Genomic DNA, 15,079 nt, shown 5'->3' with positions numbered 1-15,079 from the left:
ACCTTATAAACAATGGTCGTATCCGATGGTGTCATGTCCTCATCAGATACATTGACCAGAGGTTAACTCGCCAGAACTTCTTTGGATTGAAGGGAGTCCGAATTTCCACAAGGCCGAAACTCATTGTGAACCAAGTCGCATCGGCCCATCAATAAAGTTTATCCGAGGGAAAGAATTTTGTCCCCGCCTGACATATGCTCAATGAATTTCTCAATAAATTGAGGAATTATGGGAAAGAAGCCTGAGGCTTTCCTGGTGAGTGTTTGGAAGTGTAGCAAGGGGAAGGTGATCACATGTTCTAGCCCTCGCAAACACTAAGAGCAGCTTTGCGAGCATGGAGAGAAGACTCAGGTGGTATCACAAGAATTCTTCTAATCACAATGACTGGTCTTCTTGCTCAATGAGGCGCTAGGATAAGTAACACAATCACCCTATGCACAAAAATTCTTCTAGCCGCTCAAAGAACTTCGTAACGAAAGGGCAACCATGGAGGGTCTGGCGGAGCTAGAGGCGCTCGAGGAAGTGAATAGAAACAAAGCATGGCTGAATTGTTGAGTTGCTCTCGCCAGGGTCAGATAGGGTATTTTATAGCTAGCCCGAGATGATGAATCCAAGTACGCGTGAAACAGTGATGCTCTTGTAAGAAGTTTTGAAGCATGGGCTCATGAATGGACGCAAGCGGCGACAAATAGTGGGCCCCGAATCAAGATTCTCTACCCGTGACTGTGGACCAATCAGGGATGCAGACATGATAATTTTGGAATAAAATTATTTTTATCCCAAAATTGGGGGGCATGTGTTTACACTGAAATTTAGAAGAAGGATCTCAGAAGCTCGGGAGCTCCCAAGATCATGACAGCAGGGGATCAGTTGCGTGCAGATCGAAACCAGCTGATTCAGATGCAATGCTAGAATCGGCTTTCTTCAGATAGCGCCAGTAGATAACGACGGAGGCTATGATCGGCGCTGAGACGAAACATGCTGGACTCTACAAAAAAGGAAAAGATTAGAGTCCAAGTTATCTTAAATTAGGAATGTTTTCATTATGCCAAAGATTGTATTGAGTCGTACTCGAGTAGGGTTCGTTTTTAGACTCTATGTATAAATACCAAACCCCGGCTATTGTAAAGAATGAACCAATCAATCAAATACAAGCCAATTACTTTTTTCGGCTCCGGCCACCCCTTAGGAGTAGGAGTAGAGTAGATCTCAGCGAGTTCTTCGGCATGTACGGCTGCATCGATTCGGTCGACTCCACTGCTTGTTGTAAGTACCGTCATGGTTTATACCTCTGTTCGTATGGCTGCATCGATCCGATCGACCCCCACTGTGGCTCTAGTATAAGCTAGTTATCGACTTTTGTCTAATTTAAGTATGGCCTGTGTGATTCTGCCTCACACCCCACTGCTTGAATTGGATCAAGGTCAAGTAATCGGCTCTATCTTAGAGTGGCAGTCTTTGGTAGATTCATTAAGTTACCGATATTGCTTATTACTTTCATTGTTTATCTAATTACAGCAATATCACTCTACCCGATTGAGATTGATCTGGATTGGCCTTATATCTTGTTTAACTCATCGTTTGCTAATCTAGAACTGATCTAATCTGTATCTTAAGCGATGAGTTATGTTTTTATCGGTTGTTTTGCGTCAATCTTAATCGTGCATAGCGTGCGGTTAAGGCATGTTCGATCTTGAGTAGATCTATCGGTTAGCGAGAACCGTTTCATGGCCCGTCATCACAGCCTGTGGGATTCTGCCTCTCACCCCACTGTTGGCACCGTGGAGTGAGGATCGTTGGTTGATAGACCCGTTCCTGAGAAGACATGATCTTAACTGTGCGCTATGCCTGAATCGGCTGTTTAGCCGATATCGAATGCTTTCACGAACAGTTCACATCACGAGATCATTGTAGGGATAAGTTGAAAGATGTGTTAGCCCCATGATCTTGTTATTGTATTACGGCCTGCATGATTCTGTCTCATGCCCCACTGATATTAGTAATGAGTTAGGGTCGTCGAGTCTATTGTTGTTTCTAGGTCATGGTGATAGATGAGATCTAACATGTTCATTAGATTTATCTTTATTAAATGATTAAGTGATGTTGAATTGTTTCTTTATATAAAAAAGAGTTCGGTTACTCGTAATCATTGGCTCAGTATGGACTGATCATCATTGATATCTTATTGCCATTGATTAATATCCGTTTAAATGATGTTTATCCTGAATGATAACCGATTCTCTTCACACGACCCCATGAGCTCTAACTGACTTATTCTCATGAATATACTGGAATCGGCTATTTAGCCGATTTCCTTTCATATCAGCTCTCACAACCGTACATTCGGAACTGTCTGGCAACACCGGCAAGTTCCGCCCTTAATTACTGATGAACTTTTTCTCCTTGTCAATTGCAGGGTCAAATTGACTGGCACGCCTCGGGAGGATTGCGCAGGATCGACCACCCCTGTGCTGAAGCTAGGCGGATCTGCTCCATCGAGCGGACCCTTCCGGCTTGCTGCGTGTGTCCTCGGCACGGGACGAAATTCTGTGTCGACAATACTAAAACTAGACTTTGAGAAAGCTTTTGACAAGATTGAATATGGGGTAATTTTAGAAACACTCAGAGCAAAAGGATTTGGTCAGAGATGGATTAGCCGGGTGAAATCAGTTTTGAACTCAGGAACTTCCTCAGTTTTGCTTAATGGGGTGCCTGGGAAAGTTTTCCATTGCAAGAGGGGGCTAAGACAGGGTGATCATTTATCCCCACTTCTTTTTGTCCTAGCTGCTGACTTGCTTCAATCTATGATGAACAAGGCAAAAGACCAGGGACTGCTTAAACTCCCAATTCCTCTCAGTTACACCACTGATTTTCCCATAATACAGTATGCAGATGACACTTTGGTGGTATTGGAGGCCTGTAGCAGACAACTTTGGATCCTAAAGGCTTTACTTCACACCTTAAGGTCAATTATGCAAAATCAGTCATGGTACCTATAAACACAAGTCAAGCAAAATTGCAGCACCTAGCAAGGACCTTCAACTGTGATGCTGGAAGCCTACCTTTTACTTACCTTGGTCTGCCACTAGGCCTCACAAAGCCTAGAGTCGTCGACTTCTCACCTTTGGTCAGTAGATGTGAAAGGAGGTTAGCTGCAACCTCAATCTTTTTAAATCAGGCAAGGAGACTAGAGGTCACAAACTCAATTTTCTCAGATCTGCCAACATTTTGTATGAGCACTTTCCTCTTGCAGCAAACTATGGTTGATCAAATAGATAAATTCAGAAAGTTATGCCTTTGGAGGGGAGCTGACATTAATGCCAAACAAAAACCAAAACTTCATGGCCAATTGTTTGTAGGACAAGGGAGGAGGGAGGACTGGGAGTTCTAAACATCAAAACCCAAAATGAGGCACTGCTGATCAAACATCTTCATAAATTTTTCAATAAAGAAGACATCCCTTGGGTCTCCTTGGTCTGGGAGAAATATTATAGCTCTGGAAGGTTACCTGGAATTTCAAAAATGGGCTCCTTTTGGTGGAGAGATATATTAAAGCTTTTAGACAAATTCAAAGGAATGGCAAGAGTAGAGATTAATAATGGTAAGTCTTGCTTCTTATGGGAGGATCTATGGGGGAATGAAATTCTCATGCATAAATCCCTAGAATTATTCTCCTTCAAAAAGAAGAAACATATTATCCTGGCTGAAGGAATGGCTCAAACTCCCCTGCACAGCCTTTTCCATTTACCTCTATCTCAACATGCTCATGGCCAAATGCTTCAGTTGCAAAATATTCTAGAGGGGGTTTCCCTCAATGAGTCTATAAACAGATGGCTGTACATTTAGAACACAGGTCAATTTTCAGTAAAGAGAGCTTACAATCATTTGAGTGGACACCTGATTTTACACCCGGTTTACAATTGGCTCTGGACAAGTTCTTGCCAAAATAAACATAAAGTGTTCTTTTGGCTTCTTATAAAGGATAGACTGAGTACTAAGGAATTACTAAGAAGAAAGAATATGGATCTTGAGGACTACAACTGCATTCTTTGCAATGGTTCAACTGAAGAATCACTCTTACACCTTTTTCTTGGTTGTCCTTTTGCCACACAATGCTGGGCTTGGCTTAAAATTCAGGTTGATCACAACTCTGATCCCTTTCAGAACCTTCAGGGATTCAAAGAGCAACTGCGGGTGCCGTTCTTCATGGAGGTCATCATATTAATGTGTTGGACCATCTGGAAGGCAAGAAATGATATAAGATCATCCGGCATATTGACCAGAACCTTCAAATATCAAAGCAAAACTTCAGAGATGAGTTCCAGCTTTTACTGCTGCGAACAAAAAGAAGCTACCATCTAGGAATTAATCAATGGATTGCAGATTTAACTTAGCTTGGTTCCTTTCGGTGGTAGCTTTGCTGTTCCTCAATTTTTTTTTATCTTAAGTCTTCCTCCCTCCCGGCTCTCAGTCTGTTTGTTTTGTACTATTTGTTTTAATTAATAAATATGCTGTAGGGGTGCAAACCCCTCCAGTTTTCCAAAAAAGAACCCAGGATATAGAAAGAGAAGGGTTCATCACCGACCGCCGATGCCGTCATCGCCATTACCACCATGTGCGATGGCAACCAACCTTGAGTCACTGATCCTCAACGGTTACCCCACCAGCCTGTGCGTGCATCCAATCTAAGCCAAACGAGGTAGCCCTCATCACCGACGAACTTGTCGTCCGTGAGCTTGGGGCACATCCACGGTAAAGGCATGATTCACTGTGTGTTGACCTCGAGCCCCACAAGTCATTGAGTAGGAGAGAGGAAGGGTAGATCTAGGCCAAGTAAGAAAAGTCTTGATCTAGCATGGAAAATAAGTTTTGTATGTTTGATTATTCATTCACATAGTAGTATCCTACTAATGAGATGTTCTATGGTATATTTTAAGTTGTTCAAGAAGCATCCATGTGATATTCCTTTTTTAAAGAAAATCTATTACATGGTTTTTTATTTATTCCTTTTTACTATTTTGTTTTCCTTTAAATTTTGTTATATGTTTTCTTAATTTTATTTTTATAGTAACTTATTTATTTTTCTATATATTTCATAGCATTTGTTTTTAAATTTTTTTATTTTCACGGATATTACAATACCAATCATAAACCTAGAATTTTATTCTAATAAATTTGGAACATTGTTCTCTTGAACATAGAATATTTGTCTTATAAAGACGGAACATTTTATCTTAGATCTAGAACATCAACTTTGCTTGATACAAGAAAATGTTCTATCTTTATAACAAAAATATTATTCAACAAAATTTTGTCTAAACATATCTATGTAGGATTTTTTAAGGATTTATTATAAGAAACATAATATTGAAATTAGAATTTAATTTAGAGCTCAGTTTGGTAGCTGCCTCTTTTAAAACTTTATACAAATGCTTACATAAACATATCTTTTTTTAAATCATATCCTGCATTTTGTTAATAATCCAGCCCATAGGCCCACTAATGAAGCAATCATTGGATCAACTAGTCGAACAGGAAATCGCCGCCAATGGTGCAATCGGATTTTAATTCGGATACTTGGTTTAGGAGCTATGACTTTTTTTACTTAAAAAGCATGGAATATGTGTTGATGTCAGCTATTTTGGATCTACTGCATGTTTGTTGTGTAGCTGACTGCGTGGAGCGCAGACCTGAACAGCAACACGGCCCAACTACAAGACAAGCGGCCCACGAAAAAAATAATTGTGAGGAAGGGGAGGGGGAAGGGTCGGCACCTAGACGCCCCCACTGGCCGGCGCGCGCCTTGGTGCGACCAGTGGAAAAAATAGATATGAAATCGATATACAAAATATAAAAAAAGGAGAGAAAGAAAAAAATTGCAACAGAAATATATCAAATGAACGGTCCAGGAGGCCCGCCGCGGGTGCGGTCTCCGCGGGCCGAACAACCCAAGACTGGGCCGGCCGGCCGCCGCATTTTCCTTTTCCCTTCCGCACGACCCCGCGTGCCGCGTTCGTATCTCTGCCTCTCCCCCCTCTCGTGCTCCGACGACTGGTGTGGCCGCCGCCGGCGACGAGCACCCACCAGGTATTCCCACCCGTTCTCTTCCCTTCCTGCTGTGCGAGCACCCCAAACCCTAACCTAAGGCTATTTGGCTATTTGATGCCTCCTAACTTCAAACTTTTTGCAAAAAAATATCGGCTGTACATCCATGTCCCTTTGCTGGGTCCGCCCCTGGGGCACACGATGCCTGGTTTCCTGTTCTGATAACATTTTATAGAATTCTTGGTCAGTATAAAGAAGATTTTAGGAATCTCAGATACAATATTCCACATGTACACATATGCCTGTGTGCTGGGATTTGGGTTGACAGTTTTATATGTATCACCGCTGATGAGTGATACATATATCTTTGCATGTTTCATGTAAAATCCATGTTTCTGCAATCACGCTAAAGTTCTTTTAAGTTGCTATGTTATTTTGAGTTATTAGTCTCTACTTTCTTACAAGTCACAGGACATTTAAGTGTTTCAACTTAGGCATACTCACATGGTGAGAATGTGATGGAAATTAGTCTCTAACGTAAATTTGTTCTGTTTGAAATGCCATCTTTTTTCAGTATAGCAACCATGAATATCCATGTTGTCCATATTTCTGGGGTTGGTAGGAATATCAAAGATGGACCTTTGCAATCTCTGTGGTGATTGGTGAAAATAATTATGCATCTCTGGTTTATACATGCCAAATACATCTGATTTTATTCCTCTGAAACTTGTCCTGAACCAAAACAAGAGGTTCAAAGTTGGCAGAAACAGTATCCACCGAGTTTCTGATCAAAACCAGACATTTCTGTAACTTGTAAGTATTTGAACTGATTGATAATTTACAACAACAACAACAACAAAGCTTTTAAGTCCCAAACAAGTTGGGGTAGGCTAGAGTTGAAACCCAGCAGAAGCAATCAAGGTTCAGGCACGTGAATAGCTGTCTTCCAAGCACTCCTATCTAAGACTAAGTCTTTGGGTATATTCCATCATTTCAAGTCTCCTTTTATTGTCTCTATCCAAGTTAACTTTGGTCTTCCTCTGTCTCTCTTCACATTACTATCCTGGCCTAGGATTCCACTACGCACCGGTGCCTCTGGAGGTCTCCGTTGGACATGTCCAAACTATCTCAACCGGTGTTGGACAAGCTTCTCTTCAATTGGTGCTACCCCTAATCTATCATGTATATCATCGTTCCGAACTCGATCCCTTCTTGTATGACCGCAAATCCAACGCAACATATGCATTTCTGCGACACTTATCTGTTGAACATGTCGTCTTTTCGTAGGCCAACATTCTGCACCATACAACATAGCAGGTCTAATCGTCGTCCTATAAAACTTGCCTTTTAGCTTCTGTGGTACCCTTTTGTCACATAGGACACTAGATGCTTGCCGCCACTTCATCCACCCTGCTTTGATTCTATAGCTAACATCTTCATCAATATCCCCGTCTCTCTGTAGCATTGATCATAAATATCGAAATGTATCCTTCCTAGGCACTACTTGACCTTCCAAACTAATATCTTCCTCCTCCCGAAGAGTAGTGCCGAAGTCACATCTCATATACTCAGTTTTAGTTCTACTGAGTCTAAAACCTTTGGACTTCAAAGTCTCCCGCTATAACTTCAATTTCTGATTCAAACCTGTTCGGCTTTCATCAACTAGCACTACATCGTCCGCGAAAAGCATACACCAAGGGATGTCCCCTTGTATGTCCCTTGTGACCTCATCCATTACTAAGACAAACAAATAAGGGCTCAAAGCTGACCCTTGATGTAGTCCTATCCTAATCGGGAAGTCATCCGTGTCTCCATCACTTGTTCGAACTCTAGTCACAATACTGTTGTATATGTCCTTAATGAGCCCGACGTACTTCGTTGGGACTTTATGTTTGTCCAAAGCCCACCACATAATATTCCTTGGTATTTTATCATAAGCCTTCTCCAAGTCAATAAAAACCATGTGTAGGTCCTTCTTCTCCCTATAGCGCTCCATAACTTGTCTTATTAAAAAAATGGCTTCCATGGTTGACCTTCCGGGCATGAAACCAAATTGGTTCAGAGACCCGCATTATTGCTCTCAAGCGATGCTCGATAACTCTCTCCCATAGCTTCATAGTATGACTCATCAACTTAATTCCCCGGTAATTAGTACAACTTTGAATATCCCCTTTATTCTTGTAGATCGGTACCAATATACTTCTCCTCCACTCATCAGACATCTTGTTCGATCGAAAAATATGGTTAAACAGCTTGGTTAGCCATACTATAGCTATGTCCCCGAGACATCTCCACACCTCAATTGGGATACCGTCCGGTCCCATCGCCTTACCTCCTTTCATCCTTTTCAACGCCTCTCTAACCTCAGATTCTTGGATTCTCCGCACAAAACGCCTATTGGTGTCATCAAAAGAGTCATCCAACTGAAAGGTTGTGTCCGTATTCTCACCATTGAACAATTTGTCAAAATACTCTTGCCATCGATGTCGGATCTCATCCTCCTTCACCAAGAGATGCTCCCTTTCATCCTTAATGCACTTAACTTGGTTGAAGTCCCTTGTCTTTCTCTCACGAACTCTAGCCATCCTATAAATGTCCTTCTCTCCTTCCTTCGTACTCAAACGTTGGTAAAGATCCTCGTACGCTCTACCATTTGCCACACTTACAGCTCGCTTTGCAGTCTTCTTTGCCACCTTGTACTTCTCTATGTTGTCCATACTCCTGTCATGGTACAAGCGTCTATAACACTCTTTCTTCTCCTTAATAGCCCTTTGGACTTCCTCGTTCCACCACCAAGTATCTTTAGCCTCGCCTCCGCTTCCTTTGGTTACTCCACACACCTCTGAGGCCACCTTCCGAATATTGGTTGTCATCTTCTCCCACATGTTGTTTATGTCTTCTTCTTCCTTCCAAGAGCCCTCTTTGATAACTCTTTCCCTGAATACCTCTGACGTCTCCCCTTTCAGTTTCCACCATTTTGTTCTTTCAATCTTAGCTTGTTTATCCCTACGGGCACGCACCTGAAAACGAAAGTCTACCACCAAAAGCTTATGTTGAGAAACAACACACTCCCCTGGTATCACCTTGCAACCCAAGCATGCTCGTTTGTCCTTTCTTCTTGTGAGGACAAAGTCAATCTGGCTAGAGTGTTGTCCGTTACTGAAGGTCACTAGATGAGATTCTCTCTTTCTAAAGAAAGTGTTGGCTATCATCAGGTCAAAAGCTACCGCGAAGTCTAGAACTTCCTCCCCCTCCTGATTTCTACTACCATACTCAAAACCTCTATGAACTGCCTCGAAACCTGCGCTTGCAGTACCTACATGCCCATTAAGATCTCCTCCTATAAAAAGCTTCTCACTACTGGGTACAGCTCTAATCAGGCTATCTAAGTCTTCCCAGAACTATCTCTTAGCACTCTCGTCGAGGCCTACTTGGGGGCATACGCACTAATTACGTTCAAGACCATATCACCAATGACAAGCTTGACTAAGATAATCCTATCTCCTTGCATTCTCACTCCCACCACACTATTCTTGAGGCTCTTATCAATCAAAACTCCTACTCCATTTCTATTCGCAACTGTCCCTGTGTACCAAAGCTTGAAACATGTATTGTCCACCTCCTTCGCCTTCTGACCCTTTCATTTAGTCTCTTGAACGCATAATATATTTACACGTCTCCTAGTCGCGGTATCAACTAATTCTCTTATCTTACCTGTAAGCGACCCTACATTCCAACTGCCTAAACGGATCCTAGTTGGTTCGACTAGCTTCCTTACCCTTCGCACCCGTCGAATCAGATGTGAAGACCCTTGCTCATTTTTCACTACACCTGGACGCCGATGTAGCGCGCCACTAAGGATGCGATGACCCGATCCTTGATCACTTGACACCGTGCCCAGATCGCGACACGGCGCATCACGGGGGTGACGACCCGGCCCTTGCTCATTTAACACCATACCCAGGTTCCGATATGGCACGTCGCTAAGAGGGTTACGCCCCAACGATTTTCTTTCAGGTTTCATCTCCATTAGAATGACTAAATTTAACGTTGGCTCGCCACGCCTAACACAACCTTCCTCCTTTACCAGGGCTTGGGACCTGCTATGTTGAGACAACATAGGCGGAGTTAACTGATTGATAATTTAATGGAAAAATATATATTCTCTGTTAATGAGGTAGCATCAATCTTCAACTTGTGTTTTCCATGCTTATAGAATAATGATCAGGATAACAAAGTAAATGAATTTAGTCTCTACTAAATTTATTATTGAGCTATACTTTTTGATTGTTGACTATGGGATAGGTCAGAATAATTAAGCAAAATATAACTGTCCTTGTGCTAGCAATCATAGCGTACTATCATCCAGGTTCCTTCAGTTTTTAGTTGCAATATGGACAATGTGAATTTCTTTTACTAGACTTCATGGCATCTAATTTACTATTACATCTTACAGTCCTTTCAGGATGACCAAGTATACGAGGAACAAAAAATGTTCATCTCATCAGCTTAAATCATCACATCACAGGAAAGCCCACAGCAGTTCCAGATTCAAAAAAGTTTCCAGCAAGGAGATACCATTTGCAGCGATAGAGAAATGTGCATGGACAGATGCAGCTTGTCCAGTATGCATGGAATTCCCACACAACGCTGTTCTTCTACTCTGTTCATCACATGGCAATGGCTGTCGTCCATATATTTGTGCTTCCAGGTACCAGCACTCAAATTGTCTTGATCAGCTTGTAGAGTCATGCAGAAAAGAAACCTCTGAGGACCCAGATGCAATAGAGCTTGCGTGTCCCCTTTGCCGTGGTGAGGTCAAGGGATATACCTTGGTTGAGCCTGCTCGGAAGAAGCTGAATCACAAGAGGAGGAGCTGCATGGAAGATGGCTGTTCATACATGGGCACATACAGAGAGCTCTGCAAGCATGTCCAAAAGAAGCACCCTTCTGCAAACCCACGAGCTGTGGACCCCTTACATGCTTACAGATGGAAGCGGCTTATATTTCGAAGTTCATTGCAAGATATGATTTGTTCAACTACTTCAGAGGTTATGCGAAGGTTATTTTCTCTCATCCTGCAGTTTGACGAGCTTATGGCTGCTTCGTGAGAGGATGGTGATCGTCATGGCGCTACCAATGATAATTCGCTGCCAAATGCTAATGCAGAATCCACTGATCCATGATCTCTGGACCTCTTACTGAAATGTGATGATCCTGCAGGCAATCTTACATGAATCCCCGACTTGGCCCTTATGTACCCATGGCAATGGACATGGGCCGCACCACTAGGGGAGGTCCAGCCCATAAGATCAAGGCCTACAGTGCTCGGCTCTGATCGGCGTGCACCGCAAGACAATCAGAAGACATCTTAACGATGAAGGAAGATCTTTTTCATATATGATAGATATCGTATTCCTTGTAAATACTTACCATATAACTGAATAGATCTAGACCTATACCGACTTGTAACCCTACCTCCCAGACTATATAAGACGAGTAGGGACCCCCTCAAATTCATCTCATATTCAATACAATCCACCGAAGACACAGGACGTAGGGTATTACATCAATCAGACGGCCCAAACCTGTCAAAATCGTTGTCTCTACGCTTGTGTCACCATCCGGTTCGTATCACGCGCACCTCAACCGATTCATCTACTACCGTGGATATACCCCTCGGTAGACTGCCGACCAGATTTCGTTGACAGTGGCGCGCCAGGTAGGGGGTGTGCGTGCTGATTTCATGGCAAGCCAGATGGTCCGCTTTCTGAGCTCCATGATCCTTCCCAAGCCAGGCCAGACCTTCACGGTCGGATCTATGACCTGGGTCATCGGCGCCAACGGCGTCGAGAAAATCGTGGAGGCGGTGCAGAATCACCCTGCGTCGGATCGTGCCAATGTCTACAACGACATCTTCTATCCTGACGCATCGCCACTGGGTTAGGAGATCCATTAGCAATGATGATCTGATCGCATCCATGGATCACGGACTGTTTAGCGGAATGTCAGCTCCTCGTGGATTCGGTCTTAGATCAATCTAGAGCAAGCGACGAATTTCCCGTACTCTAAGATCACCAAGCCGCTGCAACCGGGCGACTTGCTCGGCCACATCGTTCAAGGCGGCTAGATTCCAATCTGGTGATCACGACAACTCTAGAAGGGCATACCGTTCAACGCCGACCACTCCCCGCCCCGACGGAGAACATACCGAAGCCCTATTCTTTCGGGCTGGTGGGTGCGGGTCCGATCTATCGGGACGTCGTGCACCATCTTTTCGCCGACCACGCCGAGCACAACCACATCAATGATCTCTATCAGATCGACTTCCCTGAGGCCCGCCAGCCTGCGCCAATGGTAAACATGGTGCAAATCTGAACAGATCTTCCGGATGACACGCTCCATACAATCCTGGAGGAAAGCCCCGAGCCATACTCTGAGGGTTCTACCAGCAGCTGTCCACCTTTCCCTCAAGGCTTTGGGAGAGAGCTTTTCATGGTTAGCCACGACAGCGTTGCTATCGATGGAGAGACCAGTGTCCAGTGCCGTGAATGCGAAGCCAGGAACACTGATCGCCAACGACGTTGTAATGAAGAAGCAGAAAACGCCGACCATGCTGCCAGAGGTGACCCGTCGCCTCTCGCTCATAATCTCCAACAAGAGTTCCTCATGGTGGACAACCAGCAAGTGGAGCAGGCGCCGAGCGCCAACCTGGCTGTGGCCACCCATGAGTTGGCTAGACTCCCACCAACGCCGGAGGTACTCAAGATCCAAGCGTTGCTGAAAGCAGCTCAGGTCCAAGTCAACGACATCTGAAACCCAGCTCCGTCCTTTTCGACAGCGTCCGCACGCAGTCATAACCCCCATGGTTCTCGCCATAATGGGGGAGTCGTTACCACAGCGGCCAGATCGTCCAAGGAGGGTCTAGGGGCAATGTTGCCATCAATCCTGGATCACAAGGACCACAAAATCAACGTGGCTGACCAGCTCGTAATGCCAACCAGGAGGTTAAATCAACCCCCACGTGGTGACACCCTCGATCGTATCAACGCCAATCTCGATGCTCACAATCGCATCGAGAACAGTCGTGCCCAGCGGCATCAGGCAGATCTCTAACGCCGGCAGGAGTACGACGACCAACACGGCAACCCCGTCGGCCTCCGACCACTCCAAACTATCGAGCCGACGGGACCCCGCCCCTTCGCAGCAAGGCTGTGAGCTGTACAGTGGTCCGCAGGCTTCAAGATCTTCGGGGTCGATCCCTACGACAGCAAGGCTAACCCCGAGCAATGGATGCAGCTCTACGAGATCGCCATATGTGCCGCCGGAGAAAACACCGATGTGATTGCAAACTATTTGCCTGTCATGCTCTCCCAATCAGCCAACAATTAGCTTATGGGCCTAAGAGAGGACTCAATCAAATCTTTGGATGATCTCAAGAAAGTCTTCGTCGAAAATTATATGGCAACGTGCTAGCAGCCTGGCACAAAATATAATCTAGAAAAACTCCATCAGACCTCTGGGGAACCTCTGCGAAGCTACATCAGGCGTTTCTCAGAAGCAAGGAACACCATCCACAACATTGGGGACAGCGAGGCCTTCTCCGCTTTCAAAAGAGGACTCCATCACCATCAGGAGCTGTGCTCCAAACTTAACCGCAAGAGTCCCTAGACCATCGGCGAACTCCTCAAGGTTGCAAACTCGTACGCAGACTCCGAAAGAAGCTGATCGGCAGTTCAAGGACAACGTTGCTCGTGCTTCCCGCTCGGATCACCACCCACGTCGTGATGATGATCGCCACGAAGAACGGCGTTATGAAGATTGCGACAGGCGCTACGACGATCGCGAACGTCGTCATAATGATCGGCCAGAGGGATCGAGGGCTGCACAACCACGTTGTCACCGATCGGAAAACTTCATCAACAATGTAGAGTAGCCACGCGCAAAGCACAATTTCAACGCTGCCTACAAAAAGCTCCTTGACAGTTCGTGCCCAATTCACAAGAATAGCAAGCACACCATGCGGCAATGCTATGGCATGGCCAAAGCTTTCCGCGATGAGGAACATAAACGGCAGACGCGCAAGGATGACGAGTTAGATGATGGCAAAGGGGAGGAGCGTCCTAAGGATGCATGACTCGCTTTCCAAGATGCCAACAAGACCGTCGCCACAATCTTCAGAGGGTACGCCGCCTCCAAGAGCAAACGCCAGCAGAAGCTCACCGCTCGGCAGGTCATGTCGATCACCAAGTACGACATGGTCACCGATCCCAAATATCTGGACTGGTCGGAGCATCCTATCACATTCAGTAGGGCCGACCAGTGGGCAGATATCCCATACCCAGGGCGTTTCCCACTCATGCTGGATCCAATCATCAGCAACGTGCGATTCAAGAAGGTCCTCATTGACGGCGGAAGTGCCCTCAACATCCTCTTCGCCGGAGCCCTAACTGAGTTAGGACTCACGAAGGACGATCTCGTTCCTGTTGATTCTCCATTCTAGGGTATTGTACCTAGCAAAGCGTCCCAACCTTTGGGGCAGATCACCTTACCAGTCCAGTTTGGCACCGCCAACCATTTCCGTACTGAGTACGTGAACTTCTTCGTGGCAGACTTTGACACCGCCTACCACGCCATCCTTGGCCGACCAGCTCTCGCCAAGTTCATGGCCGTGCCCCATTATGTCTATCTGGTGTTGAAGATTCCAACGGAGCAGGGCGTCCTCACCCTACGTGCCAACGTCTCCAGCGCCTACGACTGCGAAAGAGAAGGACTCGCCATCGCCGAAGCAATGAACATCTCAGCCAGAATGGAGGCTTGCATCGCCAATCTCCAAGAAGGTCCATACATCATCAAGACTGTGACCCGACCAGGGTCATATAGGCTCTATAATCAAGACAACGTTGACATCCCTAATTCCTGGCACATCGAACACCTTAGGTGGTTCTATCCTTGAGACGTTCTACAAAAGATATGTACCTTTTTTATGTATATATGTATTTCAATAATGATTTTATCCGTGATGTTTTCTCCA

The 15,079-nt window shown here is 44.9% G+C and overlaps 1 protein-coding gene across 1 annotated transcript; it reads left to right on the top strand.

Annotated features, from left to right (window-relative positions):
• The first annotated feature begins 10,511 nt into the window (after nt 1-10,511).
• On the top strand, nt 10,512-11,156 carry LOC136546345 (uncharacterized). Its single transcript, XM_066538322.1, has one exon. It carries the CDS (start codon nt 10,512-10,514, stop codon nt 11,154-11,156), a length of 645 nt encoding a protein of 214 aa, XP_066394419.1.
• The last annotated feature ends 3,923 nt before the right edge of the window (nt 11,157-15,079 follow it).

Source organism: Miscanthus floridulus, chromosome 3 (genome assembly GCF_019320115.1).
Source record: "Miscanthus floridulus cultivar M001 chromosome 3, ASM1932011v1, whole genome shotgun sequence".
NCBI lineage: Eukaryota > Viridiplantae > Streptophyta > Magnoliopsida > Poales > Poaceae > Miscanthus > Miscanthus floridulus.
The sequence above is the reverse complement of the archived record's forward strand: the minus strand, read 5'-3'. Positions and strand labels throughout refer to the sequence as shown.